Source organism: Loxodonta africana, chromosome 11 (genome assembly GCF_030014295.1).
Source record: "Loxodonta africana isolate mLoxAfr1 chromosome 11, mLoxAfr1.hap2, whole genome shotgun sequence".
Taxonomy (NCBI): domain Eukaryota; kingdom Metazoa; phylum Chordata; class Mammalia; order Proboscidea; family Elephantidae; genus Loxodonta; species Loxodonta africana.
The window spans coordinates 24,693,014-24,713,727 of NC_087352.1; the positions used below are offsets into that span (position 1 = coordinate 24,693,014).

At 52.9% G+C, this 20,714-nt stretch overlaps 1 protein-coding gene across 2 annotated transcripts; it reads left to right on the forward strand.

Moving 5' to 3' along the window:
- The first annotated feature begins 696 nt into the window (after positions 1-696).
- On the forward strand, positions 697-20,558 carry U2AF2 (U2 small nuclear RNA auxiliary factor 2). Of its 2 annotated transcripts, none has more exons than XM_064294292.1 (12): positions 697-888; positions 5,230-5,365; positions 6,112-6,156; positions 6,458-6,561; positions 7,006-7,157; positions 8,473-8,589; positions 9,453-9,591; positions 15,140-15,219; positions 15,308-15,430; positions 15,766-15,864; positions 16,091-16,339; positions 19,822-20,558. In XM_064294292.1, exons 1-12 carry the CDS (start codon positions 840-842, stop codon positions 19,954-19,956), a joined length of 1,428 nt encoding a protein of 475 aa, XP_064150362.1. In that variant the 5' UTR covers positions 697-839; the 3' UTR covers positions 19,957-20,558. The 2 variants fall into 2 exon arrangements, with proteins under 2 accessions (XP_064150362.1, XP_003406920.2); XM_003406872.4 differs by having other exon boundaries at positions 698-888; positions 15,766-15,852.
- Positions 20,559-20,714: the final 156 nt, after the last annotated feature.

Below are 20,714 nucleotides of genomic sequence, written 5' to 3' on the forward strand. Positions count from 1 at the left end.
CCTTCAGCGAGATCCGCCCTTCTTTTCCTCCGCTATCCCCACCGGTAGAGCCAGGTGCCGGGAGCCGGAACCCTGGCCCTTATCGTATTCCTTTGCGAACCCACCTCGCCGCCGTCCTCCCACTCTTCGGTTTCCGAAGCCGGAAGGAGCCGAAGCGTCAACGGAAAGAGCCGAAGCGATTTCCTGTGAGTGAGGCTTTCCCGAAGCGGTGGCGGAAGGAGCCGAAGTTCTCCGGTAGGGGAGGAGTGAGCGAGTGGAATCTCCGGAAACAGCCGAAGCTTGGAATTGAGCTGAAATTTCTGGAGGGGCCCGAAGACTAGTGTCGGGACGGTTAGGATTGTTGGAAATAGCCGATTGCTTGGAAAGGGCTGGCGGAGAAGAGCGGAGAGAATCTGTGGAAGAAGCCAACGCTTGGGGACTGAATTGTCGGAAGAAAGCCGAACCCTTAGAGGGCCTCGGCGCGGAGGAACGCGAGGACCTACGGAAACACCCGAACGTTGAGGAGCTAATCTCCGGAAAATTACGAGAATCTGCGAAGCCGACGAAACCCTCGTTTCGTGTGTTTCCGGAAAAGCCGAAGCCGCCGCTTCCCGGCCCCAGACGGAGCAAGGCCTCGGGTTGGGGGAGGGACAGCTCGAGGGCTGGCGGGCGGGCGAGGGGGCGGGACGAGGGGGCGGAGCCTGGGCGGGGCACCGCGGGCTTGCTTAGGTAGGAGGCGGTGAAGCGCCGGCGGTGGCCGGAAGTAGCCGAAGCAAGCGGCGGAAGTAGCCGAGCGGCCGGAGCGGGCAGGCAGCAAGGCAAGGCGAGAGCTGTACAGGGCCCTACGCGGCCTCCTCAGCATGTCGGACTTCGACGAGTTCGAGCGACAGCTCAACGAGAATAAACAAGGTGAGGACGCTGGGGGCTTGGGGCGGCGGTCGGGGCGGGTTTTCGCTTTCCTCGCCTTCACCCGCCATTTTCTCTCCTTTCTTCCCCCCTCCTCTCAGTGCCGCACGGCGCCATCCCCCACTCTCCCCCCTCGTTCCGCGGCGCGCTCCTGGCCCACGTGATCCCTCCCGGCGTTCCGTTGCGCGCGCGGCGCGGGGAAGGGAGCGGCGGAGCGCGGGCCCGTGACGCATGCGCGCCGTGTCTCCTGTCCCCGGGCCCCACGAGGTCCCCGTCGGAGGTGGCGCGGGGGACCGGGGCGCGAGCTCTCTCGGTATCCTGACGCCCCCCCTCTTTTTTTCCTTTCGGAATTTAGTTTGAGTCTTGTAATGCCTGCTTTTTCTCCCGCTGTCTTGGCACTTCCGCTTCCGGTCGGGTCCATGGCCTTGTCTCCACGCCCCCTTTGTTTCCAAAATGGCGGTTGTGAGGCCCGCAACCCTGTTCCCTGTCTCACGTGGAGGAGGGCAGAGCAGCGGCGTCGCGGGCCCCATGTGCGAGAATCTCGGCGGCGTATGGCGGCAGCAAGCCTCTCTTGCTCCCCTCGTGTGCGGGTTTCTGGGAGCCGCTGTGCCGGGGTGTTGGTGTCCCCGCCTTTGGTCGTGGGGTCCCTAGGACGGACGTGCTTTATATTTGCTCCTTCGTCAAAGAAGAGGAAGAATGAAGCATTTTTTGAGTCTAAATACTTTTTTTTCGCGTGTCCCTCTTGGATTAGTCCTGACAGTCGTAACGTGGGATGTTTGTTTATTTCTTTCCGTGTTGAGACAGAGTCAAAATTCTAATTTATTCCAAACTTGGGGTACCTAGAGTCAGCTTCGTAAAGTGTTTCAACGTAGAGATGAGGAAACTGAAGCCTCGAGGGTGTAATGGGGACCTGGCCCATGAGGAGCTGGTGGAGAGGGTGGGGGGAAGGCATCTATCTCCCAGGTGCTGGTGAGAATTGGTGTTGAGGATCGATGATCGCGGTGGGTCAGAACAGCATGTGACTACGCTTACCTGCCTAGGGACTTGAAGAATGCCAGGCTCAGGAGAGTGATTAGGTTTGTTTTTTTTTTTTATGTTATTTTTGCGTACCTGTTTTTGTGAGTGAAGACATCGAGGCCCAGGGAAGGTGTGGGGACGTTGGTCTCTTGGTGCTTCAGACTTAAGTTGCCTAGTTGGAATTCGTTTTTCGTGCTGCCATTCTTTGAAGGAGTGAATAGGAGGTTCGTACGCTCTCCTCTGACTCCAGGCTAGACTCGGATAGAGGGGTGGCTGAGTTAGGAGACAGGGCTGGGGAAGATGTAACGTTTGTTGAGTGTCTGCGGGGTGTCTCCTTATCTGTATGTCTTGATATACTGCTTGAAACCATAGGCTTTGGAGTTGATCACACTGGGGTTTTCAAATACCCATTTCGTTGTTTAGTAGCTGTGGAGTTTTAGTACATTTGTAACTTGATTTTTAATCATTTTTACACCGGCTACTGTCTTTCTGTCACTAGGTTGAAGCGCTTGGCTGCTAACCAAATGATCAGCGGTTTGAACCCACCAGCCACTCTGGGACAAAAATGTGCCATTTTTCTTCTGTGAAGATTTTAAACGTTGGAAATCGTATGGGGCAGTTCTGTTTCGTCTAATAGGGTTGCTGTGAGTTGGAGTTGACTTGGTGTTAGCGATTTTATTTTTCTGCTTTGGGTTTAGAGAATTGAAAAGGAAGATAGTAATAGTAGTTAAGCACGAGTGTTTGCAACGTATCAGATTAAGCTTTTTGTGTGATTTTTTTTTTTTATTAGATCGTTCTAAGACATCTGCGAGGTGGAAGTTATTTCTTTCTCCTGAGAAGGGGAAGCTGAGGCACAGAGAACTTAAAAATTTTTCCTAGATATTTCTTGGTCAGAGGCAGAGGTAGGATTAAGTGGGGTAACATGTGAAGTGTCTGGCACATGCCCAAGAAGTGATACTGGTTATTGTGAAATCATTCTCAGGACTTCGGCTTACGAGGGAATGTCAGAGTTGGGAAGGGTAGGGGAAGGGTGCTTTCTAGATGCTGTTCTGTCAAGTCTTCACAACAGTTTGGGTGGAGTAATTGGGTAGAAGAAGAGAAAGAGTCTCGGGGTGAAGTCACTTTTGTGTGATCTTATAGGGTTGATGAGCAGAAAAGCCGACATTGGCTCTGAGCTCGGTTGGCTGCGTGTGTTGGTTCCACATCACTCTGGCCATGTAGTGGAGCTGATTGAGCTGTTCCTTAAGGCTCTCAAAGACATGCTTCTTGGATTTCCCAGGGTGTCCTCACTGGGGCCAAGAGGCCAGGCCCTCGGACCTGCCTCTTCTGCCAGCTTGGTGGAGCTGCCCACACACCAGCACTGCACAGAGCATTTTGGATAAAGGCAGCTCCTTTTCTGTTCTTGAAAGGGCTCTGCCCGCGAGTGGCTCTGTCTGGAGGTCTTTTTTTCTGTTACTAGTCTAAGTTTCTAGGTTTCAGGCATTGCCTTGTGTATTTGTCTCTGTCCAAGGAGTTAATTTTTCTTATCTGTATTTTAAATACCTAGCAGGCCGCACTGCTTCTTCTGTGAATATCTTTGTCTCTGCTCGCCTGGTTCAGAGCCTTTGAAGCAGAAAAGGTTCTGGGGGCTTCCAGCCTGCCTATTTGACTAGCGTGGAGGCCACAGGCCCAGAGCCAGGCCGAAACGCCACTCGGTGCCCAGGACCATGCCTGTGTGCTCGATGTGCTACTGGCTGGCCCCCTAATTCCTCTTTCCAATTCCAGGCTTTGATTTTTTTTGGGGATGTGGATTCTGAAGAGGTTACCTCCTGGTTAGGGCCGGCTCTGGTATGTCCTGCCTGACCAGCATCAGGGAGAGTGGCCTAGTTTGAAATTCAAGTCTCTCCATTTCTCTGTTGCTTGGCTTTATTTCCTGATTTGTGATAGGAGTCTAGGCATGTTTTCCAAAACGGTAGTGCTGCAAACAGAACCCTATAGCACAGATCCTGGTTTCAGGAAGTATCTTGATGACACTCCCTGGTTTTGTTTTTAAGGTGTGTGTGTCTTCTGAGCTTTAGTGATTCTGAAACTGAGATGCTTTTGCAAAAAAGTTGTTTTTAATCGTATCGGAAAAACGTGCGAGACGAGATGTGACAGGTGAGGCTAAAGTGCACTTTGACCTTCTCTTCTCATGACCTTTTTCTTCTCACATCTCCAGAAATTGCCACTCTTGGGAGATGCATGTTAAAACTTACTGTGTGTTTACGTGAGTTTTTTTTCTTTCCCTGTCTGGGGAGTGATTTAGAAATCTTGGCGTCTTTGAATAAAGGAGGTAGAGTCTGGTGGTGCTCCTTAGTCTTCTCCTCCCCATCTGTGCAGCGGCAGAGAGTTAGTTGGGAGCTCTTGCTGCCTCTCTCCTGGGCTCCTGGCCTTGTGGCTCCTGCACTTCTTCTCCATGCTGTGCCTTGCTTTCCCCCTGTGGGATCAAGGGTGCGGGTGGTCAGCCTCCACCTGGAAGGACCCATATACCATTCTAGAGAGTAAAGGGTCTGTTGGGAACAGAGGTTTCTGTGGTTTAAATGGCAAGGCCGGGCCCTGTTTCTGCTGCTATTCTCTTGTCCCTGTTCTCTGTTGGAGGGGGGATGTCCTCTGACAACCCACCTGTGGGAGGCAGATAGGGGTTGGGGTCCTCTGGTGGAGAGGTCTGCGCCCCTTCGTGAGCTGTGGGAAACACAGCTGCCACCCCAGTGCCTCCTGTCCTTGGCTCAGGCAGTGAGAGTACAGCCGGAGGAGGTGGGTGGTGTGGGGTTCAGTGGGTGGGCAGTGGGCCGGGCATGCTCCTCTTCTCCCTCTCCTGTGCAGATTCTGAAAGAAGAGCCTGGAGACAGGAGACTGCCTCCTGTATTATTTACCTGGCTGGGAAGGGACAGGCTTAAATTTCCCTGCTTCCCCGGGGTATCAGATCCAGCCTGGTACTGCACAGACGGGCAGCACCATGGGTGCCAGCTGGCTGTAGAGGTCTCTCCTGAGAGGTCATTGGGTGCCTTCAGGAAAATGCCATTGGGTCTCTGAATCCCCAACGTCTAGCCCTCCCCCTCTCAGGGACACCCCTGGCGTCAGGCCCTCACTCTCCAGGGGACCAGGAGCCAGCCTCCTCTGTTTTTTCTGCCAGGGGAGCACCTTTAGATATCTCATATCCCAGATGCTTCTGGGCTGCTGTGGACTGGAAAGCCTGCTTATTTCCCTCCATCACTTGGGATGGCCTTCCAGGACATCAAGGCGTCAGTGTGGGCTTGCGGGGGGCAGGGGGCTGGGCCTCAGCACCTCCCCTCTCCCCTCCTCTCGCAGAGCGGGACAAAGAGAACCGGCACCGGAAGCGCAGCCACAGCCGTTCGAGAAGCCGGGATCGCAAGCGCAGGAGCCGGAGCCGTGATCGGCGCAACCGGGACCAGCGGAGCGCCTCCCGGGACCGGCGGCGGCGAAGGTATCAGGGCGTGGGGGGTGGCTGAGGCAGCCCTTGGCACTGGAGATGGGGGACAGGCTTCTGGGGTGCCTGTTCTTTATTCTGTGTTCAGTGGGGGATTTATCTGCTGTGATTTGTTTTCAGCTCAGTTTTCTTCTCTGTGTTTTTCTCTTAGCTTCTCTATTGGGGGTGCTCTTGGGTTGTTGGGGGTAGAAGGTTCTTTGTTAGAGAGGAGCCTGGTGACAAGGAGGGATTCTGTCTCTTCTCCGTGAGGGCTGCTCTGTTTCCATCTGTTTCTGATCCCCCTTGTTTTCGGTCTGGGACTGTCTTCGGTGGGGGGGGTTGGTTTCTGCCTCGATGCCCACCCAGCGTTCCTGGGGTGGGCAGTGTTTCCAGCCTGGCTTGCTTTCTAGTTGTGGGATGGTTTTCTGTTGCTCTAACGTCTCTTCCCTTCCTGGACTTCTTTCTCTGTTCTCGTTCTCTTGGGTGTGGAAGGGCAGGAGGGGTGGAGTCCTTTTTTTGGCTTTGCTTCAGTCTTTCAACTAGAACATGGTTTGTCTTTGTTTTTCTTATTCTTGTCATCATTTTTTCTTTTCCAGGGTGGGAGTGTTTCGGGAGGAATGGCAGGGCTGAGGGGGGCCTGCTTGCTGCTTGCTCACCTTGGTCCTGCCCTCACCCTGGGACTCAGTGTCCTTGGGGGTTGTGGTGTGTGGGGAAGACAAGGGTCCCCAGTCACCCTTCCCCATACCTTTCCCTCCCACCCCCAGCAAACCTTTGACCAGAGGCGCTAAAGAGGAGCACGGTGGATTGATGTGAGCTTCTCTTACCTGTCCCTTCTGCCCTGATGCCCCCACTTCACCTCCTCACCCCATACTCCTCTGCCCTGCCCCATCCTGCCCAATCCCAGAACACTGGGGAGGACCTTACTACCTGGAGTCTGGCACCCCCCCACCCCAGAGGCCCAGGCCAAGCCCTGACCCTCCCTTTCCTTGAGAGAGCTGAGCTGACCATGGTTGGGGGTGGGGCGGGAGCTGAGGAGTAACCTGGGCACACACAGGCCTGCTTTGGTCAGACTGAGGGTGCCCCACCCCGCTTTCCCCTCCCCCTCCCCAGTCGTTCTCCTCGTCATGAGAAGAAGAAGAAGGTCCGCAAATATTGGGACGTGCCACCCCCTGGCTTTGAGCACATCACCCCCATGCAGTACAAGGCCATGCAAGGTAGGCCTTTTGGGAGCAGGTCCTCTTGGCAGCAGAGGAGGCCTGACAAGGGAAGAGCCCCATGTGGGTGCTTAAGGAGGTTGAGGAATGAGACTTCAGTCTTGGGGGAGATGAGATTCAAACCTTTGATGACCCTGCTTCCACCCCATGGAAGCCCCCATTGGAGGAGAGGGTGACTGCCACAAGGGGAGATGTCGCGGCATTGGCTACTGTTGGCTGGACAAGAATCTTCCTTGCCCAGGCTGGGGCAGAGTGCCATGTTGGGGGGAATGCCGAGGGCCGTGCTTGGGAGGATGGTGGCTTTTGGGAGAAGCTGCACTCCCTGAGCTGGGTCTGGGGGAGCTTTAAGTTGAGAATGAGAGTTCTTAGGGAGTGCAGGGGTGGTCCTGAACTGGTGCCCCAGGGTGCCCAGCTATTGTTTAATGCTGTTCTACCTTTTTCAAGCTGCGGGTCAAATTCCGGCCACTGCCCTCCTCCCCACCATGACCCCTGACGGCCTGGCCGTGACCCCAACACCGGTGCCCGTGGTCGGCAGCCAGATGACCAGACAGGCCCGGCGCCTCTACGTGGGCAACATCCCCTTTGGCATCACTGAGGTACTGCCCTCCTCCTGGCCTTCCCCTCTCCCTGGCTCCCCTACCCCATCCTACCTCCCTGGATTCCCTCCTCCCAACCTGCACGGGTCAGACTCTGCTCCTGCAAGACCCCCCGGCCCCCTCCCAGACGGACCGATGGAGTTGAGCCAGCCAGGGGCCGGGCTGGGGGTGGCCCTCTCCCTCCCTCCTCTTCCCCCTTTCCCCGTCTGCCCTCCCCCAACCTACTGCAGCTGCCCAGGGCTCAAGCACACACATAAGGTGCCCACCCACCGGAGAGAGACAGAGAGGGAGACGCAGACACAGTGCACACAGACATAGACGCACGCTGCCCTTCGTGTTTCTCTGACACGCCTCTCCTTCTCTGCCGCCTGTCCCCATCCTCTCCCACACCCTCCCGTGGTCGCTGCTCTGTGATTTTTGATCGCCCCCCGACCTCCTCCCTCCCCTTCCCCCCTCTCCTTCCCCCTCCCCTCTCCCCTACCCTTCCTATGGCACCCCCCCGAGAATCCCGAGATCAAAGAGTTGTTTCCATTTCTCTTTAAAGTGAAATATTGTGGGGCTGAGATCCCTCGTAGCAACAAAAAGTTTGCTACCATCGTCGAAGGCAAGTAAGGTCCATTCTGACTTTCTCAACCTGCACTTTGCTACATTTGATAAACCAGCCCCCGGACTCCAGGGCCAGATCCCTCCACATCACTCTTCTCTCCTCCCCTCCCGCCCCACCCTCCTCTCCCACCTCCTCGCCTGCTCTGGCCTCCTCTCTCCTGTCTGTTCCTCTCTGGGTATTCTTTTTGTCTGCCATCTCTTCATCTCTGACCCTCGTTCTCTCTCGGTTTCTGGCTGCTTGTCTCTTTTTTCTTGCTGTTTGTCTCTCTGTCTTTCTTTGTGTGTCCCCTGGATGTTTTTTTTCCTGTGTGTTTCATTTTCTCATTGTCTGTGTGTTTGATATCTGTTTTGTCTTTTCTGTTGCTAACGTCACTGTGTTTTCGTTCTTCTTTTTATAACGTTTTTCTCCTTCCCCCGGATTGTGGGGCTTCTGGCTCTCGCCTCGCCTTCTCTCTTGTCTCCCCCATCTGCCCCCCTCCTGTCCCCTTGCCGTCTCTGGCCGCTGTGCCCTCCTTATTTCTCATTTCCCTCTTGTTTTTGTTTCCACTATTGATCTCCTCACCCGTCCCCACCATACTCCACTTGCTCCCCTCCCTTCCCCACCCCTCTCCCCTTGCCCCCACACCCCTCTGTGTCTCCCTCTCTCACCCTTCCCCTCCTCTCTCCACCTCCCTTCCCCGCCCCTCCCTGTCTCCTCTTCCCTCTGCAGGAGGCCATGATGGACTTTTTCAACGCTCAGATGCGCCTGGGGGGGCTGACCCAGGCCCCTGGCAACCCGGTCTTGGCTGTGCAGATCAACCAGGACAAGAATTTTGCCTTTTTGGAGGTGAGCTAGGCACATTAGGGGTGCTGTGTGAGGCACCCCTTGGGTGGGCTGGGTCTTCCCAGCTGCTGTGTCCCTGACTCCAGCTCCATCACTTGCCTGTTTCCCCACGCGGTCCCTCCGTGACCCATTTTGCACTTTGTTGCCACAGTGAGCTTTGCGAGGCACAGATGGAGTTTGTTCTCCCTTTGCTCTCTGGGGGCCTACTCGGCTTCCACCGACCTTTCCAGCCCCTTCCCGGCCGCTCTACCCCAGCTTTTTACACTCCGGTCGCACTGGTCTTCCTGGGACATGCCCTGTGCCAGCCAGAGCAGGGTCAACCGCTCTGCTCTGTCTGCTCTGTTTCTCAAACTTGGAAAGGACCATGGTGGTTGTGGTGTTTGGTTTTCAGCTTTTTGTGGACTTAAACTTTGATGAGGCAGTGTCGGGGTGCTGTAGAAGTTTCTAAACGCTCACGTCCCTTTCTGTGCTTCTCGTTGTGGTCCAGCGGCAGTGGGTGGGCCATACTCTGAGCAGCCCTGCTATGGGTTTCAATTTAAATGCCACTTTATCAGAAAAGCCTTTCTGAACATCGTTATCTCTCCATTTCAGTGAGCTGCCCCTTGTTATGCTCTCTCAGCCCTTTTTCCCTTTGTAGCGCTATCATAGTCCATCATTGTTGGTGGAGTGTGGACTCTTAAAGGCAAGAATTGTGGCTGCTTGGTTCTCCCTATGCCCTGTATGAGGCCTTCCATAAAGGCCCTGCTTTTTGAATATCTACCCAAGTGAAGGAAAGAGGAAACCCTGCTCTCAGAGGCCTTGCGGGGTAGAGGTGGCCTGCGTGGCCTCTGGCCGCATGCCCCTTACCATTCTACTTTCTTTTTCAGTTCCGCTCAGTAGATGAGACTACCCAGGCTATGGCCTTCGATGGCATCATTTTCCAGGGCCAATCACTGAAGATCCGCAGACCTCACGACTACCAGCCACTGCCGGGCATGTCGGAGAACCCCTCTGTTTATGTGCCTGGTGAGTGGGGACGTGCACACAGGCCCCTGTGTCTCTCGGTGCTGTCTCTGTGGCCCACCCTTCCCGTCTGTAGCCTGGTTGAAGCTCCCTAGAAAGCAGTGCTTCCGAAGAGCTTTGTGAGTTGGGGGTTTTTCCCCCTTCGCAGACGTGATGCCTGGGGCTGAGTGGCAGGGCCAGGACTAGGCTGGAGGAGTTGCAGGAGGTAAGGTGGCTGGCATTCGAGGTCTTGAACCTGGTCTGTGGCTTTCTGGTTCTGGTACCTTGGACATTGATGTGATCTTTCTGGGCCTCAGTCTCCTCAGAAGTGAGGGAGGTCAGTGCATTACTATGAGAGCACACATGAGTGTGAGGATGTGTGTGTGTGCGTGAACACGTGTGCGAGTGGGCATGTGTGTGGGCATGTGTGTGTGTGTGCAAGCGTGGAGTCAGCAGAGCTCCTGACTTGGGATCTGGCGTGTGGATAGTCATGTGTTTGCCTTCCTGCGTTTCTCTAGAATCCTGTTCTCTGGGCCCATTCCCCACAGGCCTGATGGGTGGATCGTACAATCGATGGGTTGGTGCACAGTTTTCCTGAAAGGCCAGGTAGCACTTATTTTTAGCTTTATGGTCTTTGTCAGGACAGTTCTGTTTTGCCATCGTATCATGAAAACAGTAACAGACGATAGTCAACGTGTGGGCCTGGCTTTGTGCTGCTAGTATAGCCTTTAAGGGTACCGATCTTTGAACATCATTTAATTCCCACATGCCATGAGATAACTTTTTTTTTTACAGGTGTTATAACAATCCTCGGGTGGCCATAGCACAGCACATGTGGCCCCGGGCTCCAGGCAGAGGCCGGGTGAGCACTAGTGTGCTCTGTGTGCTGGGGTGGAGCCAGCCAGGCACCTTGGAGCTTGGGGAACATGTGGTTTTGCTGGTTGAAGCTTATCCCTGAAGGATCCTTTAGAGATGGAGTCAGCTCTTCATAAGGTTCAAGACATCGATACCTAGAGAGGGAAACACCTTGATGCTCATTTCAGGACTCAGGGCTTGGTTCCCTGACTTTGTTCGTTGTAATGCTTTGGAAATTTAGTGTATGTTTGAAAAAAATTGAGGTATAGTGTGTGTTGACATGCTGTAATTCAATCGTACGGTTTCAGCCATTTCCCAGACCTAGCTACAGAATATTTTCCTCGTGCTGCTGTTTGTTTTAAGCAGTTTGTAATATATGACTGACTTAACCATTTGCGTGCTTATTCTATTTAGGTACCGTTCTCTGTGCCCTGTATGGATTATTTTTTAATCTTTGTAGCAGTTCTGCAGTACAAGGGTCAGCCAGTTTCCACCCAGGGACCAAATCCTGGCCAACTGCCTGCTTTTGTAAATGAAGTGTTGTTGGCATATGGTCATGCCCATTTGTCACAGCCTGCTTTCACGCCATAGTGGCGAAGTTGAGTAGTTGCAATAGAGACTGTAGCTGAAAATATGTAGCATCTGACCGTTTGCAGAAAAAGTTAGCTGGTTCCTGCTGTAGTAAATACTGTTGTACCTCTCTCGGAGTGGAGGAAACTCAGGTGTAGAGCAATGAGTAACTTGTTCAAGGTCACGACGTTAAGAGTTGGCATCCACTGTCCTGAGCTCGTAGTTTGGCCCCAGAGCCCACTCAAACACTACTACCACTGCCTCCTGCACGCCTACCTTTCTCCTGGTGGGAATGGAGCCTGGTAGATTCTTTTGACCATCTTCCCTTCATCGCAGGCCCTTTTCCGGAGAGATCCCTTGCTTCGATTAAGTGGTAGAGAAGTCATTCGTTTTTCTTTTCTCTCCGGGATCTTCTTGTACAAAGAGGCCTGGTGTCCAGTGTGGCCTTGACTGTGTTGATGAATTCGGTTCTGGGGGTTGGGGCTTACAGGATGCATGATTCTGGCTGGAGGTTAAGCATTTATGTACCAGTAGTAAAACTGGTGTTTTGGTCTCCCCACCAAGCCCCCCGCCCCGCCACAAAAAAAAGGTATTTGATAAAATTCAGCAGACACTGTTGATTGAAAAAAAAAAAAAAAGGCCAATTCGGGAAACTGGAAGGAAGATGTTTTACGTTGATAGAAGCACACTGACCTGTAACTAAACAAGTATCGTACAAAGGGATGAGGTATGAAATGCATTCTCCCTGAAGCTGGGAACAAGATGAGGCTGCCACAGTCAAGCTTGGCTGTTCAGTGTTGCTACAGGCTCCCAGTAGGTACTTCTGAAACAAGAAATACAGAAAGGAGATGGAGCCAAGGAGCAGGAAGAACCAGAGCTGTGTTTTTGGGCAAGAGGGCGCTGTTGTTGGTGCTATCAAGTCAATTTTAATACCAACCATATATAACAGTAGAATTTAACCATAGATTTTTTTTTTTATTTTTAAATAACATGTTTTTGGTGAAGGTTTACACACCGCTTTAGGCTCTCATTCAGCTATTTCTACACAAGTTGTTTGTTGATATTGGTTGTACTCTTCACAGTCCTGGAATAGATTCGTTATTTCCATTCTGGTTTACTCTGTAATGTTCTCTTTTTTGTTTTCAAGTAATTGTTGACCGTTTGGTCTCAAAGATCATTTTTTAAAAAGAGCGTGGTAGCTAATGTTGATACTCATTATTGTTCGAACCAGTTTGTTAGTTAGCTACCCATAGGATTTTCTAAGCTGTAATTTTTACCCGACCAGATGGCCATACCAGATCTTTCTCCCTCAGAGCTGCTGCGGGGTTCGAACCACTGACTTTTCAGTTAGCAGCCAAGCTTTTAACAATTCAGTCATCAGGGCTCCTTTAAGAGGGCACTTTCTCTGAATCAATCTCCAAGTTTACTTTCGCCTTAGGCGCCTGCCCCATGCCAGGCACACTACTCGAGTTCTGGGGCAGGACTGGTTTTGTGGTACCAGGGCTGGGGTTAGGGGCTAGGGACATGGTGGCACATGGGGCAGTCCTGGCCTTGCTGCCTAGTGAGGTGGCACCTTGGGGGCACAAGAAAAGCCTGTTAGGGTGCTGGGTACTTGCGGGGAGGAGGGCACTTCAGAGGGATCGGTCCTGCAAAATGCACCAGGGAAGACTTGTTAAGAGGACAGATGTGTGAAGCAGTGACCTGGTGGGTGGGGAGCTGTCTGCTGTGTCAGGCAGTGAGGTGGTCCAGGTTTGACGCCAGACCACAGGGTCAAACTGCCCTGTGAGGGGGTGGCATCTCCCCATTCTGCCATTAATTAAGGAAGAAGCTTTGGGACGGTTAGGAGGAGAGCCCTACCCTCTCTGGCTCCAGAGTCCATCTGTGCACCCAGGGTGCTACATGGTCAGGCAGTGACTTGTGCTGTCGAGGACTGGGCTCTCCACAGTGGGCTATAAGCAGGGCTCAACCCTCCTCCTTGATTACCAAGGAACCTGAGCCTGAGAGAGGAGGTTCTGTTAAAACTGTTAGCAGTGTAACAGTGGCCACCATTTCTGACCTCCTGTCCTTTAGCTCTTGTTGAGGGCAGTTTGCCTGTCCTGAGGCCCTGGGTTAGTGGGTGCTTGACCTGAACCATTGCCCTTTGAAGCCCTCACTGTGGACGCTAGCATCTCCTCCTCTGCAGATGAGACCAGGCCCAGGGGACCCTTAAAGCATCAGGCCAGTCCTTGAACCCAGGCTCTATCATGAGCTCTTGACCACCTTGCTGCCCCACTGAAGGTGCAGCCCAGTGCTCAGGAATAAGGATTTGCCCCTCAGCTCTGCCCTCGTGTACTCAGGGGTCAGGCATGGCAGAGGTCGAGTCTCTGAGCCTCAGGCCAGCTGGACAGGGATAGTCCCCATGGCAACCCTTAGCCTGTCAGAGCCGTCTGTGTAGCCATGGTGCTTTCAGTGTGGGCCCTGGAAGCCGCTTACTTTGTAACCTCACATAGTCCTTAATCTCCATGTTTCAGTTTACTGATTTTCATGTTGTTGGTAGAGGCTTTGAAAGACTGAATTAACACATAGAGTTTGACATGTTTTCTGGCCTGCAGTCTATGCTTGTCGTGAGCCCCCTATCCTGTTAGGCATCTGCTGGATAACTCTCTCAAGTCTGGCCTCTCCTGTGGTTTGGAAATTCTCACAGCCCACACTGATGTGGCTCGGCTTGGGCTGTTGGTGCCAGCTGGGGTGCTCAGAAGGGGCCATGTCAGTGTGGCCTGGAGGAGCTGGTAGTGGGAGGGGGTGCACTGGGGCTAATTGAGCTGGGGAGGGGGGCAGGAGGAGGGATTCTTTTCTCCCCTATTGTGGGTGCAGTGCTCAGTTCTGAAGCATCTCCCATTATCCTACTGTACGTGTTCCTCTCTGAGGCTCAGGACAGGTGGGATGGGGGCCACCCCTCTGTGCAGCTGTGGTGGCAGAGGCAGGGCAGTCTGTAGGTAGCGGGATGCACGGCCAGATGGATGGGGGTCCGTTGGAACCCAAGGGTGGTACAGACTGTGTGCGGGCTTGCATATGTCACACCTGGCTGGATATTTCCCAGAGTTAAGCACATTTGGTGATGCCTGTGGGGCAGTGGGTTATGCAACCTGGTGGGTGGATGTGCATGTGTATGAGAGAGGGAGGGTGAAAGAGAAGGGCTGGAGTGCAGTGAGTGCTGGGTTTGGGCCAGCATGTGGGTGGTCGCACCCTCTCTTATTCAGCATTGTGTGGCCGGTGGTGCCAGTCACTTCTGGGCTTTGGGTGTGGAGTGGTGAGCGAGATGGCGAGTCCTGGGTGTTGGAGGCCTGCTTTCTATGCAGGGAGAGCGCCAACAGTGAGCACAGACCACCAAAGTCATTGAAGCAGTCACCACCTGTGATGACACAGCTCACATGAGGGTGCTGTTTGAGCCTCTTGAGCAGTGCCTGGCTCCTCTTCAGGAGAGCTCTGTGAGGGATGGTTCTCTGGTGTCACAGATGACAGAGCCCTGAGAATACCTCCTTGGGGCTTTCTTCATCATTGGTACAGTACCATGAAGAAAAAGGGCTGAGAGATTTAGCAAGAAGGCTTAATTTCAATTGGGAGTCATCAGGAAAGGGCTCTAAGGGCTGAGGCCTGAAGGATGAAGAAGGGCGTATGTGTCCTTGTGATCCCTTGCCAGTAGGATGAGAAAAAAGCAGGTCCAGAGCCAGAGTGACCTGCCAAGGTCACCCAGCGACTTGGCAAGTGGCAGGCTTGGGGTGTTACCTTGGGATTCTGTGACCTTGGGGTTGGACCTGTTTCTGCCAGGCTGCCTCATATGGGCCACCAGGTGCTCTGAGGGGTGCTACTGATCTGAGGTTTCTGGGCAGTGCCTCTTCTGCCACTGAGAGAGGGTCTGTGTGTCACCTGCTAACATTTCAGGGGTGGTTTGTCATGTGATGTTTCCCAGGCTCCTGGTTAGACTTCAGGTTATGGATAGACACTTGTTCCACCCCATGGTAGGTGTGATTGGTTGGTGCTGGATTGCCAGGGTCCTTGACGGCTTTTTGTATGTGGAGAGGGCAGGGTCTCCTCCTTTGGACTCCCCCCAAGTGTGTGGGTATTGACCTTGTGCTGGGAATTGAGTCCACCCCTTCTCTCCCCTTAGGAGTTGTGTCCACTGTAGTCCCTGACTCTGCTCACAAGCTCTTCATTGGGGGCTTACCCAACTACCTGAATGATGACCAGGTGAGCCTCTCTTCTCCTTTCTGTCCCCCTGCTCCACCCCTGCCCTTGCCCTTGCCCTGACGGCCATTGTGTCTGCATTCTGCTGTAGGTGAAGGAGCTGTTGACCTCATTTGGGCCTCTGAAGGCCTTCAACCTGGTCAAGGACAGCGCCACAGGGCTCTCTAAGGGCTACGCCTTCTGTGAGTACGTGGACATCAACGTCACAGACCAGGTGAGTCCTGGGTCCCTGCCCTATGCTGCCGTTCAAACTGAGCTCCTCTTTCATGGGAACGGTGGGGGAGGCCACCTGGAGGTGGGCCCTTGGGGTTGGGGAAGCTGCTGAGTGAGCAAAGGCTCAGCGGAGGCACGACCACTCATGTGATGGCTTAAACCCAGGCCTCATGTGCTGCTTCCCCTGACTCTGGCTCTTTCCAAGCTCTTAAATCCCTGTGCCTGCCCTCTTGCCCACCAGTGCCCTGCGTTCTGGGGTATTGGGGCTTGTTGGGGGGAAGTACTGGGACCAGCCCCTGACCACCCCGCTCCCGTGGCTCACCCCCCTCCACACAGGCCATTGCAGGGCTGAACGGGATGCAGCTGGGGGACAAGAAACTGCTCGTCCAGCGGGCGAGCGTGGGTGCCAAGAATGCCACGCTGGTGAGCCTCCCGGCACGTCATCTTCCATTGGCTAGAGGGACCCCCGGGGCGAGCCGGGCCAGAGGGATGCAGTGTGGGAGGTGGGGTGCAGGCTCTCCCTGTGGTGTGGGCGGTCCACCCGCATGGGTGTCTGCGAGGGTGCAGGGTGAGCGGAGGGAGAGCTGGTCCGGGCCTTTAGAGAGGGAGGCCGGGGCGGGGGGTGTGGTGGGCCCCCTGTGACATCTGTCTCCCCCCACAGAGCACGATCAACCAGACGCCGGTAACCCTGCAAGTGCCGGGGCTCATGAGCTCCCAGGTGCAGATGGGCGGCCACCCGACTGAGGTGCTGTGTCTCATGAACATGGTGCTGCCCGAGGAGCTGTTGGATGATGAGGAGTATGAGGAGATTGTGGAGGATGTGCGTGACGAGTGCAGCAAGTATGGGCTTGTCAAGTCCATTGAGATTCCTCGGCCCGTGGACGGCGTTGAGGTGCCCGGCTGTGGAAAGGTCAGGGCAGCCAGGGGCTTGGCATGCATGTCCTTGTGTGTGCCTGTTGCTCCGTGTGTGTGTGTCCTCATGGGTCTACCTGTGTGTGTCCCCTAGTGTGTGTGTGTGTTCCCACATGTGTATCTGTACCTCATGAGCACGTGTTCCTCTGTGTACCCGTCCCTGTGCCCATGTGTGTGTCCTCATGTGTGCCTTCGTTTGGGCATGCATCTCCCCACATGTGTGTCTCACACACACACCCCCCACCACCATCACTACTGAGTGCCCCCTCTGGGCATGGCTCCAGGGAGATTCTGGGGAGCTGAGAGGTGTGTGGCCCACTGGGGCCCCCTTGGTGGATAGCCATGTTAGCAGGCAGTTGGGCATACAGCGTTGTGGCCATGAACCTTGGACTCTGTATAGAGGTCACCTTGGTGCAGAACCTGGCTCTGCTGCTGCTGCTTTACGTCATCTTGTGTAGGTGACACTTCTCTGAACCTTGGGTGCTTTGTGAAGTTTTAGAAGCTGCAAACTCACTGGTGTCCACTCTGTGCTCGTTGCCCTGCCTGAGCTGTGCATATTGCATATGTGACTGTTCTCACAGCAGTGCTCCCTGATCTGTCTGGGGTTGCAGCCAGTCCCTGCTACAGGAGGAGGTGTGGGTACAGAGAGGTCACAGGCCACACAGGCATGGGTGGAGCCCCTGGAGTCCCATTGTCCCGGCTCTGTGCACTCATGGAGGAGGAAGATAGTAGCCTCTTTCGGCTGCTTTCTTGCCCCCTTCTCACTGGGTGTGGTATAAATGGCCGGAGTCCTGGAGGGTTCTTGTCAGGGCTGCTCCAGGTTGTGGTCTGGTGTCTAGAATGGAGCCTGGCTCAAAGTAGGGGCTGAGCGAGCACTGGTGGGAAGCAGGAAAGGAGGAACCCCAGGCTCTGGCATTGCCAACCTGTTTTGTTTAAATATAATTTGTGTTGTTGAGAATATGTATAGCAGAACATATACCAGTTTAACAATTTTTACATGTACAGTTCAGTGGTGTTGATTACATTCTTGTGCAGCATTCTCACCCTCTTCGGAGTTCTCCCATTAATGTGAACTCACTGCCCCCTAAGTGTCCTATCTTTCAAGTTGTCAATTTGATCCCATAATAGATTTTTAAAATTTTAGCCTTTTCTTCTTGTCTTCATTGGTACTGCATTTCCTGTTACTATTTTAAATTAATTCTGTTGTTGAGAATATACATGGCAAAACATACACCAATTCAACTGTTCCTACACTTAAAGTTCAGTGATTACATTCTTTGGGTTGTGCAACCATTCTCACCCATGTTAATGGGAGAGTTGTTCCTCTCCCATTAACATAAATTCACTGTCCCCTAAGGTTCCTATCTAATCTTTTGAGTTGCAGTTGCCACTTTGATCAGATACAGATGGTTAAAGATACAGATAGTTGTTAAAAGAGTATAATTCTCAAGGCAGACTTTTTTTTTTTTAACTAGTTAAGCTAAATTGTTGTTTGGTTTTAAGATGATTTTAGGTTTAAGGTTGATAGTTTGCCTCAGGGCAGTAGTTTTCAGGGATTCATCTACCCTCCGTTGCACCAGAAAATCTGTAGTCCCTGAGAATTTGACATTCTGTTCTGCATTTTCACCTTTTTGATTAGGATTCTTTTATGGAATCTTTGGTCAAAATGTTCACTGATAGTAGCCCAGAACTCTGCAGCACTTCTGAGAAGTCACTGAATTGTAACTGGCAAGGGAGGCAGTTGTTCATGGAAGCAGGTAGCTACACATTGCATTTATGCCTCCTATTCCTGACTTTTCTTTTTACCTCTTTTGCTCCGAGAGAATAGAGACCAGTTGTGCCTTGGATGGTTGCTGGCAAGCTTTTAAGACCCCGGGCATTATGCAGTGAGCTAGGAGGCAGAACAGAAGCATCAAATAACATTTATAGGGCAAATAACTGGGATGTCTCATGAAACCATGACCCTAAACCACTAAACCCAGGAACCAAATTCCTTGAGGTGGTTCGTTGAATATATAAGCAGCTTCAGCAGCCAATTTTTGTTTTTTCTCTTGTCATTGTAAATATATCACAATTTCGCCAGCTCAACTTCTTACAGTTATGTAACTTGACAAAAACTACATTAATTGGCTTCGTAATTATCCCTTCCCTTAATCAGTATGCTTTTTCTATCTCTCTAAACTGCAACTCATTTCTACATAAGCAGTAACTACCTCTTGCCCCCTGCTGTTTTGAAACTTTATTGTGGACCTTTTCAAACATGCATAAAAGTAGAGAGAAAATATGACAGTATTGTACCTACCGTTACTTGAAATACTTCAGTAGGTTAATTTCTCAACTAGTGACATTTCAGGTGGGCTCATTCTCTGTGGTGGGAACATGCTGCACATTTCAGGATGGTGAACAGTGGCCCTGGCCTCTGCACAGTAGAAGCCAATAGCACCCCTGCCCCCAGTTGTAACTGCTTAGTGTCCCATCCTGGGGGACAATATTAGCCCAGGCTGAGAAACACTGCTTATTTTAATGAAACCATGACACCATTTATTTGAACAACATTAACATGGATTCCTTCGTATTTAGTCATTCCATGTTCATGTCCCTGTCTAATGTGTTTTTACAGCTAGTTTCTGCAGAGATCCAAACAAGGGCCTCACCTTATACTTGGTTACAGTTTCTCCTAATTTCTACCAGTTCTACCCGCCGCCCCCCTTTTTTTTTTGGTCAAGCAGTTTTATTTGTTGAGGAAACAGGGTCATTTGTCCTATCCCTCCCATTGCCATCGAGTCAGTTCTGACTCATAGCGACCCTATAGGAGAGAGTAGAACTGTCCCATAGGGATTCCGAGGAGCACCTGGTGGTGGATCTAACTGCTGACTTTTTGGTTAGCAGCCGTAGCTCTTAACCATTATGCCTTCAGGGTTTCCATTTGTCCTACAGAACGTTCCATGTTTTGGATTAAGCCCATTGTATCGCATCCCTCCGCCTGCCCCTCCAGTTTCCTGTAAACTGGTGTTAGAAGCGTTAGTAGATCAGGCAGTTTAGTTTTTTAACGTGGCTTTCTCTTCTGTCTCAGCTCTCCTTCCACTCTGGCTCTGAAGGTTATTGTTCCTAATTTCTGAGCGTCCCTTCCTCTATCTGTTGTCTGAGGGAGAACCTGGCCCTGGGAGTGACTTGGGGAGTGCCTCCCAGTGTCTATGCAGAGTAGACCTCAGCGCTGTTGCTCTCGGCCTCTGGGAGCTGGTGTGTCCCTTGTGTGGCTGTTCTCTCACTGATGCCTCTGCTGTGCAGTCTCTTGTTCCTGGGGGCTCTGAAGGAACTTGGAGTAAACGCCCCACACCTGCACCAAGGCCGCCTCTGTGCAGGCCCTTCTTCCTGCTGAGCCCTCTGTCCTGAGTGCTGGGTTTGTGTTCTTGTGGGTTGCTAGGAGTGTGCCCACCTGTTCTTCTGTCTGGCCTTCATACCTGCCTGTTGTTTCCACAGATCTTTGTGGAGTTCACCTCCGTGTTTGACTGCCAGAAAGCCATGCAGGGCCTGACGGGCCGCAAGTTCGCCAACAGAGTGGTTGTCACAAAATACTGTGACCCCGACTCTTACCACCGCCGGGACTTCTGGTAGAGGCGGCCGGGGGAAGGCAGGGCCAGGGCTGGCAGGGGGGCTTCCTCCCTTCCCGCCCCCCTCTTTTCCCCCTCTGAAGACGATGGGCAGAGGAGTGACAGCCGAGTGACAGCCGGCAGCAACTGGAATGGCAGCGATTGGGGTGGGGTGGGGGCGGGGGGATGGGGAAGTGTACACATGCGCCCAGCGCCCACAGACACACGCGCCCGAAGACACAGAGGGCAGGATTGGGATGGGGATGGGTGCACACAGGGCGGGTTAGGACCCCCACGCCCCTCCCCACAAAGCCTCTCTTCCTCCCTTGTACCTTCCCCTCCTCTTCCCCTTGGTAGGAACATAGCGTGTTTATATTTTATGGCCAAACTTTTGAATTTTGTTGTCCGGCCCCCAGTGTCCAGCCCCTTTCCAGGACCACAGTTCCTGCCCTCTTGGCCTCTGGCCCTTTCTGGTCGCTCCCTGGTTTCTTATGTAGTTGATTCTCTCCTCTTTAGTCTTAGCCAGACCTGTTCCCAACCCTGTGGCCCCTATCCCCCTCCTACTCTCTGTGGCAGTTTCATATTTGCTAAGACGAATTTGCTCATTAAACATTTTGTTGTATTTTACTTATGGAGCTGCTCTGTGTCTGGTCTGTCTAACCCTTTTCAGGGGGGTTCCTCTTGGCAAACTGGGGTGCTTGCCGGGGATTCCTGCGGGGGACGGGAGCAAGCTGTCCCTGACCCATGATCCCTAGCCCGTACCTGTCTGTAAAGCGTCGGGTA